Consider the following 24,509-nt stretch of genomic DNA (forward strand, 5'->3'; position numbering starts at 1 on the left):
CTGCTCCTTCTCTCTGTCTCTCAAAAAAAATTGAAGAAAATCTTTTAAAAATGAAAAGTTGTTGAATACTTGCTCCCCCCAGGACTATGCTACATGGTTGCATGCTTAGCCAGCAATGTACATAAATACTCCCTCCATGGCCTGTTTCAAGCTTGTAAAATTCCTAAAAATTGAATGGGCTCTTGTCCTGTGAGCCAGCTCCCACAACCACCAAATCTATGCGCGTTGTTACAGGGGCACCGCTTACAGACGAATGCCTGCTTGCCGCTAGAAACCACAACCTCCTCCCCTTGCCTCTGACAGCTCTCATTTTATATGTAGACACATACCAAAAAGTAGCCAGAAAGTGCAAAGCAGTTTATTAATTATGATGTGGTAAAGATCTCAAGAATTATGATGTCTGTGAATATTACCCAACAGTGTACACATGCCTACAAAAAAAACAAAAACAAAAAACACAGTGAAATGCAGCTGTTAACACTGCAACAGTCCCACACGGGGGGGTCAAAGGAAGGGAGACGCCCCTTCTGGCAGCGAAGTTTCCAGTAGCCCAATTAAATGATCGTCTTGGTCTGCTCCCTCCGGGTCTTCTTACAGCACTCATCTGGAACCGTAACAGAGTGACACAATAGAACTTTCAAAGTCAGGATTTGGCCTCCAACAATTTTTTTACACAGGGACATACAACATTCCCTCTTGAAGCACCAGTGCCCAGTTTGGGAGCTGCAGAGAACTAAGACATCCTCTAAGAAGCCTGGGTTAACAGGCCACATAAGAAACACAAAACATTTTATAAATTCACATTTGGTAACAGAATTAAGAGTTCAATGTGCAAAACTTACAAGGTAATGTAACCACAAGTAAAGCCTTCAGCAGCCAAAGAAAAATTCTGAAAGGCTTTTCAGCCGGTCTGAAGCTTTCAGAATCAGATTTCCTTTCTAGACAAGGCTGGTCTTCAGACAGTGTGCTCTGTATCCAGACCAGCAAAAAAATAAAAAGAGAGGGAATAGCACCTGAGAAGATATTTTAAAAGATAAAACAAAATAAAACAAAAAAACCTTTATCTTCTTTCCATCCTTAAAGAAGGCAGGTATCCAAACACTACTTTTTGCTCCTTTGGGGGAAGGAGAAAAAGAAAGAAAGAAAGAAAGAAAGAAAGAAAGAAAGAAAGAAAGAAAGAAAGAAAGAAAGAAAGAAAAAAAGAAAGAAAGAAAGAAAAAAAGAAAAGAAAGAAAAGGAAGAACGAAAGAAAGAGAAAGAAAGGGAGGAAGGAAGGATGGACGGAAAGGGGAGAGGAGAAGGGAGGGGAGAGGAGGGAAAAGATGCTGTAAGGCTGTAAGCCAGACTCAGGATAAGAGATAGTGAGGACAGCAGCCCTATGACTGATGTGACCTTTTAAAGCCATGGAGCGGACTGAATAATCAATCAGCTTACTCTCTTCCCATGAAGGATGCTACCGTCCAGTCACTTAAGAAGTAAGGGACTCGTTCAAATCATGATCAAGGCTACAAAATAAGGACGACCAAGTCTCCACCTGGCAGCATCTACCTGGAGGGACAAACACCCTCCCCCCCACCCCGGATTAATCCTCATCACAGGCCTGAAGGGAAATTACAAGAAAACCCAGATAAAACCAGTTCCTCAATTCATGAAATGCGGTTTTAGCTGGGTTCCTGTAGCACCATCTCTTTCTCAGAGACAGGAGGACCCACGAGAAGTCTGCCTCACAATTAGATCTTTATCTTCCGATCTCCTAGAGCCCAAATTATTTACTCTCGTTGCTCAGACACATTTTCCCCTCTCTGCTGAGGTGTCAGACCGTCTCACTAGACTGGCCCCAGACGAGCCCAAGCAGCTTAAGAGTCTGAGGCTTAACCACTGGAAATAAACAGTCAATGTGTCTTTTCCTCTTCCACTTCCTTACGTGACCAGACAAAAGCATAATTTCTAATTAACTAACGAGACTCTCCTACATTTGGACTAGATTGACAAAAGAGGCCAGGCCAAACCTATGCCATCTTTTTAAAAGTCTTTACTGATGACTTCCAGAACTAATAACCCACATTTTTAAAAAATAAATCCTGGGGAAGTAACTTTTTTGGATTCTGTATACAGTCTATTAGGCTATAATATGGAAACCGCCTGAGCCACCTAGTGAAGGATCTCCGACTCTCCTGCTAAAAAAAATGATGATGGGAAGAGGGGAAATCTCTTCTCTCTCATAATTGAGAAGTAAACTCTATCGCTGTTTTACAGAGGACTACACTGTCAATCCTTCTGGACATGTCACACGTATCTCTTAATGGCTTACAGAAAATCCTATGTAAATTAAAGTTTGAAATCACTTGCTGCGGGAAAATGGAGGAAGTTGATGTAAGGTATCAGAGAACAGAAATGAGTAAACATTATGTACCACCTCACTTCCTTATGTCAAATATTATGTAAAAACCGTTCGTACATAAATACCTTCGCTCACTCATATTTGGCGCATTTTAGAACACAAGAAAGTTCTAAAGCATGACTTAGGTCAAAAAGATTATTTCCTATAAATAGAAGCCTCATTAAAGCCAATCCAACATCTGAACTTTGGAGTGGCATTTGTTAAAAAAGAGTATTTCCTTGCAAATAACTGAGAAAATATCTCTACCTTCCCCACTAAAAGCCTGTCAAAGAGTTTTTCTTGCCTCTGCTCCAGGACATCAAGAAGGAAACCACCAGTCAACTATAAGAGAGTAAAGTAACAAACTGCACCTAGCAAGACAAAAGGAAGGGATCCCTTTAGGTCAACATTCCCTTCCTTAATTATAAATTGATGACACTTTAATACTTTAAAAACCCAGTCAAAGCAAACCATGGACTCCCAGCCCTGCCAACTCCACAGAAATTAGGGTTCCAAGTCATCCAAACACAACCAATGGTGTCACGAAACCAAGGAGTGTAGGCTCTTTGCTGATTCACAGCTGAAAACGTTCATGGAGCAAATAACAAAGGACACTTATCCCCAACAGACACTTCATCTGGTAGCCTATCAGGAAGCTACGAGCTCCATTTCATTTTTTAAAGATATTTTGGCATCCACGGTGTGGCCAACATTTAGGATTCCCCTCAAATAACTGGAAGAAAACACATAATGCATCCAAGAACACAGGGGAAACAAAAACCGTCTTTCTATCCAGGAAGAGAACTCCTTCATTCAACTAGAGTGTAAGTCATTATGAGTTTCTTTGAAGAGTCCTTAAATAGTTTATAAATATAAAAAGAACATTTCTTCAATAAATAAAGGGTTCCTGAAGTCTCTCCTGATGACTTCTAGAATCCTCCAGCACTGCCATCCAAGCCAGCCCTGCTTCTCCGAGAGGCTCGAGCTGCCAGTGGGACGGGACGTCTTCTGCCGGCCGGTGACCCTTCTTGAGTCATGAAGACTGTCATCAGTATGTCTCCTCATAGTCTGAGTCCTGGAGGGAAAGAACAACAGTCGTGGTGTTGATACGTGGCCACTGTCAGAGTTTAGACAAAGATGGCGTGCTAGGACCCCTTGACAGAACTCAGCATGAAGTGACATTAACAGTGAAAACAGCATAGGCTCAGCGCACCTGTGTTCCCACGAAGCCTCACGGACCAGCAATAGATTTGCTGTCCTTGGACTAATTAATGCTTTGAAACCCTAACAGTTCCATTTTCCATGGTGGATATTTTTTAAAACCTCAACACACATGAAAAGGCGGCTGTCTGGGGTGCCTGGGTGGCTCAGTGGGTTAAGCCTCTGCCTTTGGCTCAGGTCACGGTCTCAGGGTCCTGGGATCAAGCCCCACATTGGACTCTCTGCTCAGCGGAGAACCTGCTTCCCCTCTCTCTCTGCCTGCCTCTCTGCCTACTTGTGCTCTCTCTCTCTCTCTATCAAATAAATAAATAAATCTTAAAAAAAAAAAAAAAAGAAAGAAAGAAAGAAAAGAAAAGGCAGCTGTCTGCATCAGAACATGAGGACTGCAGCCAGGAGTCTGGGTTTCTCAGTTTCTCTCAGTTCCAATGTCAGCTCCATCCCTTGCTGGCTGTGTGACCTTGAGCAAAGTTATTAAATGTCTCTAGGCCTCAGTTTCCTTGTCTGTAAAATGGGGGGGGGGGTAATAAAAATACAGACTCGTCATAGAAAGGGGACGAGAACTAAATGAGACAGTGTATGGAAATCACTTTGCATCGCACCTAGCACTGTGTAAGCACTCATTCAAGATTAGCCACTGTTACCATTGTTCTTATTTTTATTGTTTAAACTTGTATTCACTACTTCTAAGCTCAAGTGGCCCATTAGTACTACCTGGCACACCACATTTCTCTGGCCCGTCATTCTCCTGTTCTCCTGGACGACTGTTCCACACCTTTCCCTCCTTCCTTAAACCTCAAACCTCCAGCACCTCCTCCTCACTTTGTTCTCCACGATGACCTTGCTTTCTCCTGACATTGGGAAGAGAGGGGTCAGCAGGGAGCTCCTGGCACCATATATGTGCACTCACCGGCATCTGGGCCCAAGGGCATGGCGCTTCTCACTCTTCTTATGGACCCTCCCTCCCTGCCTTTGTCTACGGTCAGTATCCCTGTTGTGCATCACATCCTAGAGCTCCTCCAGCCACCTCCCCTCACCCTCCTGCAGCATCATTTCTCCCTTTTCTACTGAATCATTTCCACCAGCACACAAATGTGCTATAATTTCCCCCATCTTAAACAGAAAGTAACTCCTGACACATCTCCCTCCTACCTATCACCCTACTTCTCTGCATCTCTTCACAGCAAAACTCCTTGCAAGAGCTGTTTACACCCACAGTCACCAATATCTCTCTTTGTGTTCCTTCTCAACCTGACCCCCATTGGGCTTTCTTCCCCTCTCTTCTCCTGAAGTTGCTTTTGCCAAGGTCACCTATGACCTCCCCATCACCAGATCAGCCAATAATCAATTGTCAGTCCTCATCTTACTTGACCTGACTCAGCAGCAATGGGCACCGTTAATCACCTTTTTTTTTTTTAAGATTTTATTTATTTATTTGACCGACAGAGATCTCAGGCAGGCAGAAAGGCAGGCAGAGGGGGGCGGGAGGCAGGCTCACTGCTGAGCAGAGAGCCCGATGCGGGGCTCGATCCCAGGACCCCGGGATCATGACCTGAGCAGAAGGCAGAGGCTTTAACCCACTGATCCACCCAGGCACCCCAGTTAATCACCTTCTTTACCTTGAAACACATTCTTCACTCGGTTCCCAGGATAGCACACCCTCCTGGTTTTCTCCTACCTCACTGGATGTTCCTTCTCAGCTTCCTTTACCAATTCCCCTTCCTCTTTCCAAGTCATCAACCTTGGAGAGCTCCAGGGCTCGAGTCTACACCCACTCTACCCATTCTATCTATTCCACCAGCTGCTCAAGTTAAGAGCTGTGGAATTATCTCTGATTTCCTCTCATTCTTTCACAGATATTTGAAACCCATCCATAAATCCTTCCTGCTTTACCTTCAAACTATAATGAGAACACAGCCACTTCCTACCACCCTGGTTCAAACCAGTACCATCTTCTTTCACTTGTGTTATTGCTAAAGTCTCCTAATTGGACTCTCTGTCATGGTCCCTTGACCAAGGTACCACCCATTCTCAACACAGGAACCAGAGTGAGCCTTTGGAAATAGAAAGTGCTTCTCTTCTCAAAAACCTCCAGTGCATCCCATTTCATTAAGAATAAAAGCCCAGGGGCACCTGGGTGGCTCAGTGGTTTAAGCCTCTGCCTTCGGCTCAGGTCATGATCCCGGGGTCCTGGGATGGAGCCCCGCATCGGGCTCTCTGCTCAGCAGGGAGCCTGTTTCCCTTCCTCTCTCTCTGCCTGCCTCTCTGCCTGCTTGTGATCTCTCTCTGTCAAATAAATAAATAAAAATCTTTAAAAATAAAAAAAAAATAAAAATAAATTTAAAAAAAGAATAAAAGCCCAATTCATTCCATTCACTTATTATGTTCATAAGATATGGTATTGTCAGGGCGCCTGGTGGCTCAGTGGGTTAAGCCTCTGCCTTCGGCTCAGGTCATGATCTCAGGGTCCTGGGATGGAGCCCCAAGTCAGACTCTCTGCTCAGCAGGGAGCCTGCTTCCCCCGACCCACCTGCCTCTCTGCCTACTTGTGATCTCTCTGTCAAATAAATAAATAAAATCTTAAAAAATATATGGTATTCTCTTTCTGATATCAAAAAACTCTATTCTTCACCTTGCTCATTTCATTCTTGCCGCATTGGTCTCCTTGCTTTCCCAAGAACGTGCCCATCATGACCTCTCCACTGAGTTACCACGCCTACCATTTCCTCGTCCAGAACGTTCCTCCGAATGTTCCTCCACAACAGCTATATGGCTTCCTGTATCCTTCTTTTAGGTGTTTGCTCAAATATCACTTCAGTGAGGTATACATCATACCCCCCTATCCAGCCAACCCATGTTCTTTCCCTATTTTGTTTTTCTCCACTGCATTAAGTACCATCTGGTATACTCCATGTTTTGCTTATTTTTAAAAGATTTAGTTATTGTTTGTACCCGCAATTCAAGAGAAAGTGATATTGAAGCCGTGTCTTGAAGAATGAGAGTTTTCTACACGTGGAAAGGAATGTAAGTTATTCGAGGGCAGAGATTTTCATCAGTATTGTTCACATGTGTTTCCTAAGTACCCAGAATCCCATCTGGCACATATCAGATACTCAGGAAATAACTGCTAAATGAATTAATATCCAAAATACGGAGGGTGATAAGCGTGACACTAACTTATTTTGTGTTATTAGAGTATTCAAACCCTGAAGGGTTACTGTTAGATTCTCTTCAACCTTCCTCTCATCTTAGCTACTACATTCCAGTCTGCCAGAGAGAAACAAAGGACACTGCAGTGAACAGCTAGGCTATAGCTGTCCGGCCAAGTGCTGAGCTTGGCAGTGAGTACAAAGAGAAGTCAAGTTTAAACCCCGCAATGACAGGTATGTTTCATATTATATCATATGTTGCTTTTGACCTGTTTCCAACTGCCCCACATCAGAGTCTCTCCTCCTAGGCTGCTGGGACAGCCACACAAACCTACCAGTCATAGAAAGAGCTTAAAAAATGGAGGGATGACTGCCTTTTGAAATTTAAATCAACACTCAGGTCTTCCAACATGGATATTTCTTTTTTTTTTCTTTTCTTTTTTCTTAAGTAGGCTCCATATCCAGCATGGAGCCCAACACATGGCTTGAACCCACAACTCTGAGATCAAGACCTCAGCTGAGATCAAGAGTCAGACATTTAACCAACTGAGCCACCCAGGTTGCCCCTCCATCATGGGTATTTCTTACTGATAAAGCAATAAGTCACCTAAAAGTTTGTATCACTCTAATTCCCTGGGGAAAAAAACTGAGGCACAGCAGGAAAGTTTGGTTCAAAAGGATTCTGAGTCAAGCCAGCCAAAGTCTCCTAGCACGACCTTGGTGGCACAGGCCCTCCTCTTTCAGGGTGCTCTCTGTCAGTAAGCTGAGACTTCCCTATCCTTCCCCAACCTAAGGACACCACCCTATACCCATGCAACAGAAAACAAAATAATGGTCAGAATCGGTCCCCTGAGACCAAAATGCTTTTGGGGAGTATCTTGGTTCATACCTTGCTTTGGACCTTACCTGCATATCCTCTGCTGCCCTGAGGGGAAAGGATCCCCTTAAGTAAGTGGGAAAATGGGACACGAATGGTGAACAGAGAAATGGCACAGGCTTACCAGGCATTCAGCACAACGCACACAAAGCCTCGCCATGCAGTCATCCCCTTCCTCTTGGTCCGTGCTGGAGAAAAAGGACAAAGCAAATCTGAACACTTACTGTCCTCCATACAGTAGGGGATGTAAGAGCACAGCTGTCCAAGTCAGACAGGTCTCGTTTTAAAGTCCAGTTCTGCCACTCACTAGGAGTATGAGTAGGCAGGTTACTTAAGCACTGGGATAAAAAATAACCACATGCAAACCACGCACCACAGTGTCTGACACGTAGCAAGTGCCCAGTAAGTCGGAGCTGGACCCAATCATTTGCTTAGAAATGTACTGAGCACCAACCACATCTGAGCCATTATGCTGGGCTGGGGACCAAGACATAAAGAAGACACTGCCCCTTGAAGAGCTCACAGCCTCTTGGGTGTGAGGAACCTGTTGCAACCTGACAAGTACATTATGACACAATGTAATAAAATGTTTTAATAAGCTTAAGGTCAAACTGCTAGGGTAGGAAAGAGGAGGGAGTGACCTGTTCTCCGGGAAGGACTCAGGAAGACCCCAGACAGGGGAACGTTTCAGCTGCGTCTTGGAGGATCGGGAAAAGTTTTCCAGGCAAACAAAAGAGGGAAAGAGAGGATTCCAAGCAAGAGAAAAGCATGTGGGGGAAAAAAACAAAAAAGATCTGAGTGAGTGTGGCTTATTTGGAGAAGAAAATATGCTATGTATCTGGCCCGTGGAGTGAATGAGATGAAACGTCAGGGAACAAGGGGCCTGAAGGTTGGAGCATAGGAATCTTGTTAGATGGCGCTTAGAAACAGACATCTTGGTATTTCTACCGAGAGTGCCTTACCTTTTGTGGGGGGCTAGAGATTCCTATAAAGGGCACTCTCTCCCATGAAATAAACACGCATGCACAAATACACACGTGCACACAGGCAAAGAAAAAGAAAATATTCCCCAGGGAAGACTTCCTCCCAAGGCCAAGAGCCTCAGATAGAGACGATGGAGAATCAAAATGGGTTTTATGCAGACTTTTGTCACCTGTTTTTAGTAGATTTATTCCCAGGGAAAACTGGGTCGGGCCTGCTCCCTGGCAACATGTTTCATAAATGCCTTTGATAATCACAATCCCATTAGCCCCTCTGAGCATCGGCTGACCAAGAACACATCTTGCTTATTTAAACTGGTTTTCCTGTCCAAGACTATCCTTAAAGCCGTCATCATTGCTTAGGCATCTTCTACTGGGACACATCAGCTTGGTGCCAAAACAAGAAGGGAAAAGTAACTGACTTGTCGGAATTGCCCGTTGATTCTGAAGGAATGTGAGAGCCACTCCAGAATTTTTATTTATCTATTTAGAGAGGGGGAGAAAAAGAGAGAGGACGGGGAGAGGGAGAGAGAGAATCTTAAGCAGACGTCATGCCCAGCACAGAGCCTGATGCAGGACTTGATCTCACAGTCCTGAGATCATGAGCTGAGCCAAAGTCAAGAGTGGGACACTGAACCAACTGAGCCAGGCAGACACCCCCACCACTTCAGAATTTATATGCAGACCCATAGCATAGGAGCACCTGAGTAGCTCAGTCATTAAGCGTCTACCTTTGGCTCTGGTCATGATCCCAGGGTCCTGGGATCAAGCCCCACATCGGGCTTCCTGCTCAACAGGAAGCCTGTTTCTCCTTCTCCCCCTCTCACTACTTGTGTTCCGTCTCTCACTCTCTGTCAAATAAATAAACAAAATCTTAAAAAAAAAAAAAAAAGAACCATAGCATAGTACAATCTGGTGTTCAAAGCAGAGACTAGGACCCTATATTCACCCCTCCATCTCTCTCTCCATATTAATATCCACTAGTTTCACTTCCAACCTTCCTTCTAGTACTCCTAGAACTAACCTTGGCCTGGGGAAAGAGAAAAGGGGTGGATCAGGGCTCTAGGGACTATCCACAAAGCAGGGCTCTGAAGAGGAAAGGGGTTAACTGCTCCAGCTGAACTTACTCATCGGAAACCTCAATAGACGACTTCTTGTAGCCAGACTTGCTCCTCTTCTTCAGCCCTGCAGACTTCCTCGCCATCCTCACCAGCAGCAGAATCACCACCACAGCGGAGGGCAGGAAGACAAGGATGGACAGGAGGGCCACAGAGGACAGCATGGTGCCAAAACCTAGAAGAGGAAAAAGGGAAGGTGAGAGGGAGGGACATGCAAAAGAGCCTCCTTTGACATAAGCTACATTTTACTTTTGCTCTTGTATTTCTTCTGATTATAACAAGAATAAATTCATTGTGGAAGAGGTAGAAAGTACACAAAATTACAAAGAACAAAATGCACCCATAATCCCACTAATAGGATTGACATGTTGGTATCTACCCACTCGGTGTTCTTTCTAGGAGTATGAAGGTATGGGTCTGCAGACAGGGAGGAGAGTGCCTAGTTTTAGAAGTATGGATCATATTTTACAGACTATTTCTAAGCTCCTTTTTTGTGTAATAGATGATCAATTATTCCCACATCATTAAAAACTCCTTCCAAGTGTTACTTTATCATGGGTGCGTAGTATTCTACCACACTGAGTAATTTACTGAACCAATCCTGAGACGCTGGACACTCGAGCTGTTTCTAATTCCTTGAAACTACAAGCTACATTATGATGATCATCCTTGTACATAAATCCTCATATTTACCTCTTTTTCTTTAAGATAAAATTTAAAATGGGATTCCTGGATCAAAGGGCACATACTTTTAAGGCATCAGAGTCATGCGACCAAACTATACTCAGCTCCTACTCAGCCTGCAGCATGAACATGCCTGTTACCTTTGAAACCTTGAGTTATCGTCTTAAAAAGAGAAAGAGAGGAAGAAGGGAAAGGGAAGGAGAAAGAGGGGGGCGGGGAGAGAGAGACAGATTTGAGAAAGACCTGGGAGATGGTTAAGCATCTATCATGAACCATAATGCAGTTCTGTATCTGTACATCTTTGGTTCAAGTCCAACTGAGGATGAGAATGACCACTCAGTAGTCACCCGAGAATAATGAAGAAAAAACGTCAGTCCTTAACCTACTTTTTTGCGCTTTCTTGATAAAAGGAAACTGCAGCCATTTGCAACAAAAAGAAATGTGTTGCCTCCCACCATTAGAAGGGGCACCCTTTCAACACACGAGCAAGAAGATGGCCTCATAACTGAGGGTATGAACAGACTGGGGAAATCAAATCACACAGATAAGAAGCCTCCATCTTCTTAGGGGTTTGCCACGTGTTCTACAAGACCTCTGGTCACCTGAAGTTAAAATAAGGAATAGATAACAGGGAAACTATAACAATATTTGAATGACAACTTCAGTTTGCAAAATCAAGTTAAGCAATTCATCCTTGTAGACAATTCAGGATGGCAGACTGGCTTACACCCACAGGTAGTTTTGCTTATCCCAGACCTCTCCAGTAGGCAGCACAGCAGTCACAGAGCCTGGCAGGAGAAGGTCAGTGGCAGTTAGCTTACCCCTTTCTGTGACTGTTAGCTCTGTCGCAGGGATATTGTGGTGCACATCTGGGGGATTCTTCACAGCACAGCTGAATGTCCCATTGTCCTTGAGGGTAGGGTTGCTTATGCTGATAGACGCATCCCCTCTGTATACATCTCCAACCCAGGAAATTCTATCCCGAAATGTACCTGCTGTGGTTGGATACTGGAAGGACTGGTAATGAAAAATCTAAGAAAGCAACACCATAACAAAACAAAACAAAATTTAATTTTGAAAATGTCAAGTTAAAAAGGTCCCAAATAAAATACAAATGCATAATGGGTTTTCTCAGTTGGTTTTTTTTTTTTCTTTAATGTTTTGCTCACTTCCATCATTAAGTTAAAAGACAAGTTAATACAACTTATTGGGGGGCGCCTGGGTGGCTCAGTGGGTTAAGCCTCTGCCTTCGGCTCAGGTCATGATGATCTCAGGGTCCTGGGATCGAGCCCCGCATCGGGCTCTCTGCTCAGCAGGAACACTGCTTCCCCCCTCTCTCTCTGCCTGCTTCTCTGCCTAATTGTAATCTCTCTCTGTCAAATAAATAAATAAAATCTTAAAAAAAAAATACAACTTATCAGGAAAAGGCCTGATGGAAGTGTTCTAGGATCATAGCTCTCAAAGATCTTTTAAATTCTCCCTGAAGTCCTAAAGCAGTAGATCTCAACCGGGCGCAAAGGGGGCCTCCAGGAGACATCTGGCAATATCTGGAGACAGTCTGGGCAGAGTGCTACTGGCATCTAGCAAGCAGAGGTCAGGGATACTGACAAAAATCCTACAATGCATAGGATAGTCCCCCACAACAAAGAATCCTCCAGCTCAGAATGTCAACAGTGCCGAAGCCAAGAAACCCTATTCTAAAGTAGCATCTATTATTTGTGTGGTCCTTTCTGGTTTGCAAATGATTCCCACAGGTTTACTCACTTGAGCCATGGGGCATGAGGAAAACAAGGCCAAAAATTAAGTTACTCAAAGGCACACAGGTCGTAAGTGGGCAGAGGAAGCTTTTGTTTATTTTGAGGATAAACTTTTGTACTTTTGTAGGTACAATATAATCAAGCCTGTCTTAGGTTATCTGTCTTGGCAATTAATAAAAACCCCAAGGCAAATGATGATTAGGACTCAATGAATGGATGCTGAATTTAAATGGTGCTATTTCAGATTGATGATCAGACACTTTGTCACCCAAAGCACCTCATTATGTCGGGTGGTAGGCCAGGCAGGGACTACAAGACAATATGATCTTTCTCTCTTATGCAAGGTTCAAGCGTTTCCTCTTTCTTTGTTTACTTGGTACCTCCCCCATTTACAACCACTAAATTGCCCAATTTTGGAGAGCAACTTCCCAGAGAAGTTGTTGGATCACTTCTCACTTCATTTATTCACGCATTCACTCAACGACGAGTCACGGCACACCTACTATGTGCGAGGCACTGTGTTAAGTACAAGGATATAGTGAGAACCAAACAGGCGTAGTCCCTGCTCTCACAGATTTTACAGTCTAAGGGGAAAGACAGATATTAAGAAATAATAACATGTGTGATGAGTGTTCCAAAGAGGGAGGTAAGGGGCACCTGCCTGGTTCTATTGGTGGAGCAGTGACTCTTGATCTCAGGGTTGTGAGTTCGAGCCCCATGTTGGGTATAGAGATGACTTAAAAATAAAATCTTTAGGGGCGCCTGGGTGGCTCAGTGGGTTAAAGCCTCTGCTTTCGGCTCAGGTCATGATCCCAGGGTCCTGGGATTGAGCCCCGCATCGGGCTCTCTGCTCGGCAGGGAGTCTGCTTCCTCCTCTTTCTCTGCCTGCCTCTCTGCCTACTTGTGATCTCTGTCAAATAAATAAATAATCTTAAGAAAAAAATAAAATCTTTAAAATACACACATACACATGAACACACACACACAAAGAGGGAGGTAAAGAATGACTACCAATGATTACCAGCATCTATATAAAAAAGTTTGAAACTCCTTACTGACAAAACGAGGCCTGCTATGTATCTTTAAGATTAATCCAACCTACAAGTTCCAAGTTAAACTGGTGATTCCCAAATCCTTGCCAACCAATTAGTCTGACAGACTCCTGACTGACGTGACCTGAATTATCACTTGACTGTGACAGTCACGTCACATGACTTGAAAGGTCCATGGATTTACAATGTGCGTGTGCTTGCTTTCTGACCAGGCTCACAGAAGACAGCACCATACAGGAAGTGCTGATTGCAATTAAGGTTTCTGACCCAAGAAGATCCCCTGCTGCTTGCTCTGTCCTACTTTTGGCCAAGGAGGCCAAGTCAAACAAGGCCAGCCGTAGTTTTCTGACCACTTGAAATAACGTGAACTGTTTTAAATCTAAAGGAAAAGTAACCATGAATACAGCCTAGCTGCCTTGGCTGGAGCCCCCTCCTGGCTCCTAGCTACGTGGCATTTGCAAATGGGTCCTAAAACAAAACTCAAAGCTTAGATATTAAAACCAAAGAGAAAGTTCTCCAATGAAGAAAACAGGATAAAAGAATTAAAGATACTTGGAAAAAATACAATCTTACATACAGCAACATTCACATTCTTGATAGCATCTATCCTGAACTAAAGATATTGCTGGAAGCGTAAAGAGAAAGGGTTTTTTATAGCACCGTAATCTTCAATTAGACATCCACAATGGGATCTGAACCATAAACGGGTTTTATATGTGTGTATAAACTATATTGCTTCTAATACTGCAAGACCATCTGTCACCAACAGTATCTGTCATCCACACGAGGTGTCACCATCTCCTTCAAAGGGAACCATATAAATCAATGCAGGTGTTTATATACTAGGAGACGAGGCTAAGATAAATCCACAGAGTACAGATCCACGAATCGATACACCCACTGAGACAACCTCATACTGCAGGAAATGAGCAGCTTTATGAGAAAAGATGTTTATGATTGGGACCTACAAATTTTTTCTATCCAACAGTCCTGGAGGTACTCTTTTTAGTACCTTGAATCTGAAAACACACAAAAGGAAACAACAAAGGGGGAAGAAAATTAAACCACATTTCCTCTGAGTTTCTGACAATTTTTTCCTATAGCTTATTGACAAGATTCTCATATGGAAAGATAAAGAGTCCTATGTGACCAAATGAATGCCATATCGGGTAGAAGCTCATCTTCTTCTATTTATACAGAAGCTCACGTCTGATTCTCGGATGCTAAGGTCCGAGGTATGCCTGGGACTCGGAATAAAAGGATTCCAGAGCTGCTGACCACTGAAGACTCAAAGATATTTCCTTAACAGGAAACACTCACTGATTCTGTTCGACTGCTGCTGGGGGGTCGGTACGTCCAGTCTATGGTGAGTTTGTCAGTGACAGATGAAGTCGACTTGAATGTGCATTTCAGCTTGATCTTCTCGCCCACATAACCCCGGACGTGGGCATCTGCTTTAATCTCCAAGGAAAGGACGATGTGAACACCTGATCAAAGCAAGTCCAAACATTTAAAAGGTATGCATTTAGGTGGGATGGATAAGATGTGAGGGAGCAATACAGAGACACCATCATTTTTTGGGCTCTCGGAGTAATAAGTGAGTATCTTCTCAGGGAGGCCCAGAAGGGCAAGGAGCAGGTATCTGCCTGAATCAGGTGTAGCATTTTTGTCATTTTATAGTATTAAATGGGTGCTTGAGTACAAATCTGAAACCTGATCACAGCGGCATTTTTCCAAACACAGACTTGCGGTTAAATGCAGTACAAACAAGTAGGTCCGCCCACAGCTGCTAAAAGGCGATGCCATGCACCCCCCTTGGTAACACACTGACGCCCCAGGAATCATAGCAGCTGCTGTGGTCTGAGGGACTTACCACGAGCACAGCCTGGCTGTAACCTGAAGCTACCACTTTCTCAACCGCCAGCAAAACGAGAACAGGAAATACGAAGAGGGCACTTCTTCAAGAATTTTAGAAAACTGTTCTATCCAGTCGTGTTTTGCCTTCTCCTCTCTTAAAACTGGTTAATGAATCCCGCATCCATTAAAAGTAAATCACAGGAAGGAAAACAGAACAATTTAATGCACTCTAAAATGTAAAAATTAGATACCATATTTACACTCTCTAGAGATTTGACTCTTGCCAAAATGGGCTCATATATCCAGCTTTGGCATTCCAGCTCCCCCCAAACACAGATCCCCCTTTCTTCTGACCAATCCCCTTTCAGGAAACACTGAGCAGAAATTCATCTTCCACGAGGGAGCCGTTTTTTTAGCAAAGTCACCAGCACTTTGTTTTTTCTGCTTTCTTCTCCACTGCAACAAACCCTGATTCTTTTGGCAGGCCAAAGGCACACAGAGCTGCGAGGAGTCAGAAGAGAGCAAACCCACACACCGGCCACACACCCCCGGTGCCTCTGGTTGAGACAGGATGCAAATCCCACCACTACGGCTTAGGGGCTCTGTGGTCTCAGCAAGTTACTTGACTCTTCAGTTTCTCACCCTGGTGAGAATGCTAATAACAGCACTTACCTTAGGTCAGTGTGAGGAATAAATGAGTTAAAACAGGTGTAACAGTGGAAAGCCTGCCTGCCCCACAGAGTGAGAGCTCAGTGCACCTCTTCAGTTCTGCCTGCTCTCCCTCAACCTTCCCCATCACAGACACAGCCATGAGTCATCAACACCTTCACCTCTGTCTGCTCTGAATCGTTTTTCTTGCTCCGCTCAAGACAATCTAGTCTGTTCACATTCTTCTTAAAAGGAGGAGACCAAGACTGAGCTCACAGCTCTAATAAGCATCTGACCCATCCCAAAAATGAGGCTCGCCTCTGTTTCCTCCATAGCATCCACTCTGACTTTGCCATGCTAAACTTGTCGTTCCTTCTGTGACTTGGCAAATGCTGTTCCTCTGCCTGGAAAGCCTTCATCCCTCAGCCCCTGCTCTCTCCCAAGCCTTTACTCCCGACCCATGCTACACACCATTCAAGATCCAGCTCTAAAACTGGAAGCTGGAAATCGATAGATAATCCACACTCTCCCCCAATTCTATTCCTTATCCTAAAATTTAAGTACGGTTGAGAGATTTGAAAACATGGATTGAGAAGTAGATAGACCTAGACTTGCATTCTAGCCCAGCTACTTTCTAGCTGTAAGATTTTAATCACAGTTACCTAACCTGTCCCAGTTTCAATTTCCTTACTCAGCAGATGGGCAGAACGACCAGACCTACTTCACTGGATCACTTTGAGGGTCCAATGAGATTAAATAGGATAATACATAAAATGCTTAGCACAGGGGCACCTGAGTGGCCCAGTGGGTTAAGACTCTGCATTCAGCTTGGGTCGTGATCTCAGGGTCCTAGGATGGAGCCCCATATCAGGCTCTCTGCTCGGCGGGGAGCCTGCTTCCCCCTCTCTCTGCCTGCCTCTCTGCCTACATGTGATATCTGTTTGTCAAATAAATAAATTTTTTAAATCTTTTTTTTTTAAATGCTTATCACAGTATCTAAAAGAGAACCTTTCAATAAATGTTAGCTGCTGTTATTAAAATGAACACCACAAACACCCAAAAACCTTCAATATTTCCTTCTTGGGCTATAGAATAAAAACCATAAAGTGACAATCTGGCCCCAAACTTCTATCACTCCACCCACCCACCCATCCCATCCCTTTCACCATGCCTAGAATGTCCACCACTTTCCAAATTTACTCTGTCCTTTCATGCCACTGTGCCTCTCTGAGTATGGTTTTGTCTGGAAGGCTCTCCCCATTTCTACCAATCCTGCCTGTTCCTACCATACCACACCCCCCAATGCTCACAAACCTTCAAAAACCTGCTCAAACAGCAGTCCCCTCTGGGATGCCTTCCCAAATTCCCTGGTACAGCTCACTGTTCTTTCTTCACTGTTCTCATAACATTTAGTCCATAAGACCAAATAAGCACATGTACCTCAATTTGTAGATTATTTCCCCTGTAACACACAAGCACCTGGAAGGCAAAAATTCAAGAGGGAAGGGAGCAGACAGAGACTGAGAGAAAGAGGTGGACAGGTCACCAAAAATTCTAGTATAGGAACAAAGTGCTCATCAGTCACCTGCTCTCTTCCTATTCCATTTATACAGTATTTCCAACATTCTTAAGTCCTGTACGCTCCTCTCTCTTCAGTGAACCCATTCAGGAAAAGCTCAGTCCTAGATGACCACTTCTAGACTACAGAAGTGGTGTACAATGGCTGGTGTAAAAAGAAGGTAAAAAAAAATCACACAAATGCATGGATCGTTACCATAAGCAATTCATGGAGTCTATCTACAGCTGAGCCCTTAAAAAAGCATGATGACCCTTTAACCAGCCTCGGTCAGCTCCTCTAATTCCTCCAACTTCTTCCATTTCACTACCCTCCATGAAACCTCCAAATCCCTCATTCTCAGAAGAAAATGTCTCCTCTTACTCTTTCGAGAAATTTAAGGCTATACAAACTGCCCAGCCAGGCACTCTCCTGTGTCTACACCCATCCATACTTCCAAAGTGAAAGGGTATGGTATCCCTTTTCCAACACAAGGCAACCCCTTTGGTTCTGCCCTTAGATTCCTCCCCTCCAAGCCCTGCTTCAGCAGAAAAACCATCTCTACTCTATTCAAACTCCTCCTTTCCAGAGGGCGCTCTCCCTCTTCAGCTTCTAAACACAAAGAAGTCTCTCCCATCCTTAAAAACAAATAACAATAAAACAAAATAATAACAATCTCTCCATAACCCTGTGATACTACGTGTTACCAACTACTGCCCGCTCTTTCCTTTCTAAGCCAACTTTGTGAAAGAGCAGTATACACCTGGCATCCCCATTTCCTCCCTTCCCGTTCACTTCTGGACCCCACAGAGTACAAAACACACTCTACTACCATTTCTGGTAAAGGGTGTCATGTCAAACCCAAGGGATTAAAAACTCCACTAGGTACTTTTCTACCCTGATCTTACTGGATCTCTCTGACGCAGTGACCTCTTCCTCTTCTCTTTCTCTATCCCCAGGCTTCCATGACAATACTCTTATTCATTCACTCATTCTTCAAACATATAGTTATTGAGGATCTGTTTTGTGCCACCCTCTGAGCCTGGAATTAAATGTGAGCAAAATAAATACACTCCCAACTTTGGACCTTAAAATACAGCAAAAACTCAACCCATTAATCAAATAATCACAAAGACAAATGTATAATTACAAATCTGATAAGTACTAGAAGCAAAGACAAAGAGTGACTATGGGAACTTCATCAGTTATGGAGAGGAGCAGGGATTGGTTAATGAAAGCTTCTCTGTAAAAGTTACTTTTTTTTTTAAGATTTTATTTATTTATTTGTCATAGAGAGAGAAGCGAGAGTGAGCACAGGCAGACAGAGTGGCAGGCAGAGGCAGAGGGAGAAGCAGGCTCGCCGCCAAGCAAGGAGCCCGATGTGGGACTCGATCCCAGGACGCCGGGATCATGACCTGAGCCGAAGGCAGCCGCTTAACCAACTGAGCCACCCAGGCGTCCCAAAAGTTACTTTTTGAGTTAAGCTCTGAAGGAAGGGTGACAAGGTGAGGAGAGGGAGAGCGTTCCAGGCAGAGAATACAGCATATGCAAAGGTCCTGTGCCAGGAAGGAGCACAATCAGCCAAGGAACCAAAAGGAAGGCAGTATGGCTCCAACACAAAAAGCATGAGAGAAAGAAAGATGTGGCTAGGAGGTTAGCGGGAGGCAGATTACACAGAACTTCAGAGATATGGGCCCTTATTCTTAATGGGAAAGCCATAGAAAATACTTAAATGTGGGACTGAGGGAGAAGAGACATGAAGTTTTCTTTTTTTTTTTTTAATGTTTATTTATTTGATAGAGATCACAAGGAGGCAGAGAGGCAGGCAGAGAGAGAGAGAGGAGGAGGAAGCAGGCTCCCTGCCGAGAAGAGAGCCTGATGTGGGGCTTGATCCCAGGACCCTGGGATCATGACCTGAGCTGAAGGCAGAGGCTTTAACCCACTAAGCCACCCAGGTGCCCTGAGACATGAAGTTTTCATTTTTAAAAGATCACTTTAGGGAAGACACTTAGGAGGTGTTCAGTAAATACAAGGAGAAAACTTAGAAGGCTACTATAATAGTCATATGAGAAATAAAGCTTGAACTAAGTTGGTGATAGTGGACATGGAAAGAACTAAGAATACTTAGAGTAAAATCATCAAGAATTGGTGGTACATTGGATGTGGAATGCCAGGGAGACAGAGGTATCAAGGATGACTCCCAGGTTTCTGACTTGGTGATAACATTCACTGACATAGGAAAGACTAGAAAAGTACCAGGCAGGGCAGGGAAGAACATGAGCTTGATTTTGGCTAAGTTTAATCTGCCTTTGAGATAGCCAAGAGATAATGTCAACGGAGAGTTGGTGTAGGGCAAAGATCAGCAAACTATGGCCCCTGAGCTAAATCTAGCCTCCAATGTCTCTTTGTAAATAAAGTTTTATTAGAACACAGCCATATTTATTCATTTATGTGTTGTCTATGGCTGCTTTTGTGCTACTCAAACAGAACTAAGTAGTTGCAACAGATATCATATGGCCTGCAAAGCCTAAAATATTTACTCTCTAGCCTTTCACAAAAGTTTGCCAACCCCGGTTTAGAGCAAAGAAGAAATGTATAGGTAACAGTTATAAGTCAGAATCTCATTAACATCCTCTGGCTAACTCAGCACACTGATTGTTACATACGCATACAAACTCCACATGTGATTTGAGTTAACCCAATCGAAGTATAAGTTTCAGAAAATTTGCTTGGAAAATTATTTAATGCCTCTATGCCTTGCTCATGTTCCTCTCTATGATGGAATTTTACTCATGCCCTATCTCTAACCTCTTCTTTCAAGATTTAACTTTGGTGGCACATCCAGGACGTCTTCCCTGTATCCTCACAGCAGATTCAGAGCACCTCTTCTGTGCTTCCACATTTCTTAGTACCAGATTCTAAAATTATCTGTTGGGGTGCCTGAGTGGCTCAGTTGGTTAAGCGACTGCCTTTGGCTCAGGTCATGATTGTGGAGTCCTGGGATCAAGTCCCCAATCAGGCTCCCTGCTTCTCCCTCTGACCCTCCCCTTCTCGTGCTCTCTCTCTCATTCTCTTTCTCTCAAATAAATAAATAAAATCTTAAAAAAATCTCTTCCTTAAAAAAATAAAATAATCTGTTGACTTGTCTATCTTCTCCAATAGACCCTGAGCTCCTCAAAATAGAAACTAGCACATTGTGGATGCTCAGTAATATTAAACTGAACCAAACCAAGTTTCCTTTTTATGAAACAAAAATTATTGCAAAATAAGCATAAAAACTTCAAGTTCTGAGCAAAACTTGGTTACTGAATCAGAGTTAGTACGCCATTAATAAATCTACCTACTAACCAACTTCTTGTTAATATATATGAATTTCATATTCATGAGCATAATTTTGCCACAAAGTTATCAATATCTAAAGTCATTTTGCTGAAATCTAAACACTGGATAAGTGGGTCTTAAATGTATAGAGAAAAGATCCATGGATGAACTAAACTAATCTACATGTCAGGATGTTGGTTCCCCTTGGGAGAGAATGGATAATGACTGGAAGGAAGTATAAGGAAGGCTTCTGAAATTCCAGAAACATCCTATACTCTGATTTAGGTGCTGGTTACCCAGGTGTGTTCAGTTTCTAAAAATGCATTAAGCTGTACAATTACAATATGTTCATTTTTCCCTATATATATATTATACTGAAATTAAAAGTGTTTTGGGGTGCCTGGGTGGCTCAGTCGGTTAACCATCCAACTCTTAATTTAAGCTAAGGTAAGATCTTAGACTAAAGTCAAAGGTAATTTATTTTTCACAAATCAACATTTATTACATCTGAAACTAAATTTTTTTTTTTTAAGATTTATGTATTTGAGGGGCGCCTGGGCAGCTCAGTGTGTTAAAGCCTCTGCCTTCAGCTGGGGTCATGATCCCAGGGTGCTGGGATCAAGGCCCACATCAGGCTCTCTGCTCCGAGGGGAGCCTTCCTCCTCCTCTCTCTCTGTCTGCCTCTCTGCCTACTTGTGATCTCTGTCTGTCAAATAAATAAATAAATAAATCTTCCAAAAAAAAAAGATTTTTTTTAAAAAGTGTTTTACAATCAACAAATGTAAAATAATTTGTCTACTCCACTCAAAAAATAAGAAAAAAAATAAATTAAATAAGAAAAAAATTACTAAACCACTGTTACATTCATTTAGAAATTTTTGTCTTACAGGCGCCTGGGTGGCTCAGTGGGTTAAAGCCTCTGCCTTCGGCTCAGGTCATGAACCCAGGGTCCTGGGATTGAGCCCCACATCAGGCTCCTTGCTCAGCAGGGAAGCCTGCTTCCCCTCTCCCACTCTCCCTGCTTGTGTTCCCTCTCTCACTGTATCTTTCTCTGTAAAATAAATAAATTTTAAAAATAAAATTTTTTTTTTCATCCTAGGCCTAATGTCCTTTGGGATATTTATCTTTTCTCCTGAGTAAAAAAACATTCTTGCCAGGTCAAAATAGTCAACAATAGAAATAATAATTATTTTTAATAATAATAATTAACAATTTTTTAAATTTTGGAGGAAAACAAGAAAATCACATTTAAATATATGTAATTTTATACAAAGAAGGAATGAAAAAATATAACAGACTCCCAGTTTTGTACACCTAATTTTCCAAAATACAATCTGTCAACATTTGGTTCATAAAAGTGCATACTTAAATGGAGGTTAAGTATAAGAACCCTAAGCTACCTGATCTGTTGTTTCTATGCACTAGGACAACTGATGTAACAAGACCATGTTTATAACTTGGAGAATTCAGACAGGCTAATCATTTAATGGGTGCTATCTCTGAAGAGGAAAAGCAAATAAACACTGGTATAAACCCAAAGTCTATTGCCTAACATTTAAAAAATGGGTGAACCTTGAAAACATGTTAAGTGGGGGCGCCTGGTGGCTCAGTGGATTAAGCCGCTGCCTTCGGCTCAGGTCATGATCTCAGGGTCCTGGGATCGAGTCCCGCATCGGGCTCTCTGCTCAGCAAGAAGCCTGCTTCCCTCTCTCTCTCTCTCTGCCTGCCTCTCCGTCTACTTGTGATCTCTCTCTCTGTCAAATAAATAAATAAAAAATCTTTAAAAAAAAAAAAAAGAAAAGAAAACATGTTAAGTGAAAGAAACAAGCCACAAAAGAACATATATTGTATGATCCCATTTATGTAAAATGTGTGGAATAAACAGGTCATAGCCACAGAAAGTAGATTGGTATCTGTCAGAGCGTGAAGGAAGGGAGGAATGGGGAGTGACTATTACTGTGTATGGAGTTTTTCTTTGGGATGATGAAAATATTCTAAAATTGACTGTGGTAGTGATGCCATAAATCGTGAATATATGAAAAACCACCCAATTTTCCCTTTTAAATAGGAAAGTTGTATTGCATGTGAATTCTATCTCAATAAAGCTGCTATTTTTTTTAAGACAAAAGATAATTCAAGTACATATGGGTCATAAAATAAATTTTTACTTTTGAATTATTTGGTCTGCTGTATTTGGTGGATGCTTTTCAACATGAAATGGCATCAAGTTTAAGAAACCACCTATCCTTTCTAGCATTTTTTTTTCCTCAACGGGACAATATTTGAGTATTTGTGAGAGGGACACAGAGATGAAACTGGAATTACTCGGAGTGATAGTAGGTCAGCCTAAATATTATATTGCAAAAGAATCAGCTGAAAAACTGGACACTTGTGATGACAGAGCTCTGGGAGGGATCAGGGAGTGTGCTGGCAACATGAATATTAGTCATCAAATAAGTAACTTCCTGGCCTTACCCGCTGAGATTTAGAACAAATGAACTCTTTATGTCAAAGGCCCTCTTCAGAAATTCCCACTTACCCACAGGGACATTTTATGAAGTTAACAATTCACTCTGATTGTAGCTCTATTAAGACACAAGTTCCTGAGAACACACACACACACACACACACACACAAATCCATAACTGCACCCTAAAATGAAGGTAATTAGTTGGGCTGAAATTCATGCAATTTTAAAACTGCATGAAAACAAAACTTATCCAAACTCTAAGAATATGCCATAGTGTAAAAACTGTACTTAGGATAATTGGTTAATAGATTAAAATTTTTAACAGTTGATAGGCTCTTTCTTGTATTTCAAAAATATTAGTAAAATGCTACAGCAGTTGCTTTTTCCTCAACAAAATGCGTCTCTACTGTAACGAAATTACAGCACACCCCTTTCTGGGACGAATAAACATTTTACTTCCGAGGCCCTGACAATCACCTACAAAAAATAAAAGTACCAACAGTCACGATTTTCTTTCGCAAAATTACTGAGACGAACTCCTGAACGCTAGAACTGCCCCTTCCTAATCAGGATATACAGCCCACAAAACCACAGCAGAGACGACGGCTGGTAACACAAGATAGCACGGGGTCCCCACAACGCCAGAGCCCGCCGGGATCACCCGAATACAAAGCAGTCACGCAAGATGGTCGAGCTCCCCCCGGCTCAGGAAAGCACTGAGAAGCTGCCAACGGCCCTCAAGTGGGCGGTGAACACAAGAGAACGCGCTGCCCACACCGTCCCACAGCCTGCACGTCTATAAGCGGTATGGGGGCTTTCCTGAGACCCCCCCACCGGAACCGGAAAACCGACCGTCTTCCCCTAACACCCCCCCCCGGCCGGAAGTTGGAGGACCCAACGGGCGCTCTCACCCTGGAAGAACAAGATGCCAAGCAGTGGGAACAGAGCGCAGCCACGGCCTCCAGCCGCTCCGCTCTGCTGCATCCCGACAGCTCTCTGGATGCTTGCACACCTTGTTTACAGCTCCCGGTAACCTCACAGGTGATACCGGAAGTGACGTCAGGGCGGGAGGCGAGAGAACACTTAAAATGGCGACTCGAAGTTGCCATAGCAACGTGGCATCTTTCCAGAGCCACACCTGAACCTGCTCCGACCCGCGATTTTTTTTAAACCTCGAGTAGGAATCAATTATTCACTTTTGCTTGACAATGAAGTAAGCCACAGACTTTGGAAAAATAACAATTTATTTGTATGGAATTCTGTCGTACGAGTCTCATCCTCAGACTCTCCTCAGAAGTCATTTTTTACTCCCTACAGATTATTTTATTTGAACTATCTCAAAATAGGTTTCTATAAATTTAGAGTTAGAAGAGACCTAGGCGATTATACAGGATCAGTCAACAAATAAGTATTAGGCCTTCGTGACCAATGTGTACGTCAAGG

At 43.0% G+C, this 24,509-nt stretch overlaps 1 protein-coding gene across 1 annotated transcript; it reads right to left on the reverse strand.

Moving 5' to 3' along the window:
- Positions 1 to 1,226: 1,226 nt before the first annotated feature.
- Positions 1,227 to 24,107, reverse strand: MPZL3 (myelin protein zero like 3). The gene is made up of 6 exons (XM_047690287.1): positions 23,978 to 24,107; positions 14,536 to 14,702; positions 11,228 to 11,438; positions 9,732 to 9,897; positions 7,749 to 7,812; positions 1,227 to 3,455 (listed from the first exon to the last, which is right to left on the reverse strand). The coding sequence occupies exons 1-6, from the start codon at positions 24,048 to 24,050 to the stop codon at positions 3,429 to 3,431; spliced, it is 708 nt and encodes a 235-aa protein (XP_047546243.1). The 5' UTR covers positions 24,051 to 24,107; the 3' UTR covers positions 1,227 to 3,428.
- Positions 24,108 to 24,509: the final 402 nt, after the last annotated feature.

Source organism: Lutra lutra, chromosome 10, assembly GCF_902655055.1.
Source record: "Lutra lutra chromosome 10, mLutLut1.2, whole genome shotgun sequence".
NCBI classification, from domain to species: domain Eukaryota; kingdom Metazoa; phylum Chordata; class Mammalia; order Carnivora; family Mustelidae; genus Lutra; species Lutra lutra.

What these genes read in the sequence shown, in the direction of transcription:
- MPZL3 (XM_047690287.1), bottom strand. Translation starts at nt 24,050, where the DNA reads ATGCAGCAGAGCGGAGCGGCTGGAGGCCGTGGCTGCGCTCTGTTCCCA. An exon ending in GCAGCAGTCGAACAGAATCA is followed by an intron (nt 11,439 to 14,535) that starts GTGAGTGTTTCC and finishes TTGCTTTCTTAG; the next exon opens with ATTTTTCATTACCAGTCCTT. An exon ending in TCTATTGAGGTTTCCGATGA is followed by an intron (nt 7,813 to 9,731) that starts GTAAGTTCAGCT and finishes CTTTTTCTCCAG; the next exon opens with CACGGACCAAGAGGAAGGGG.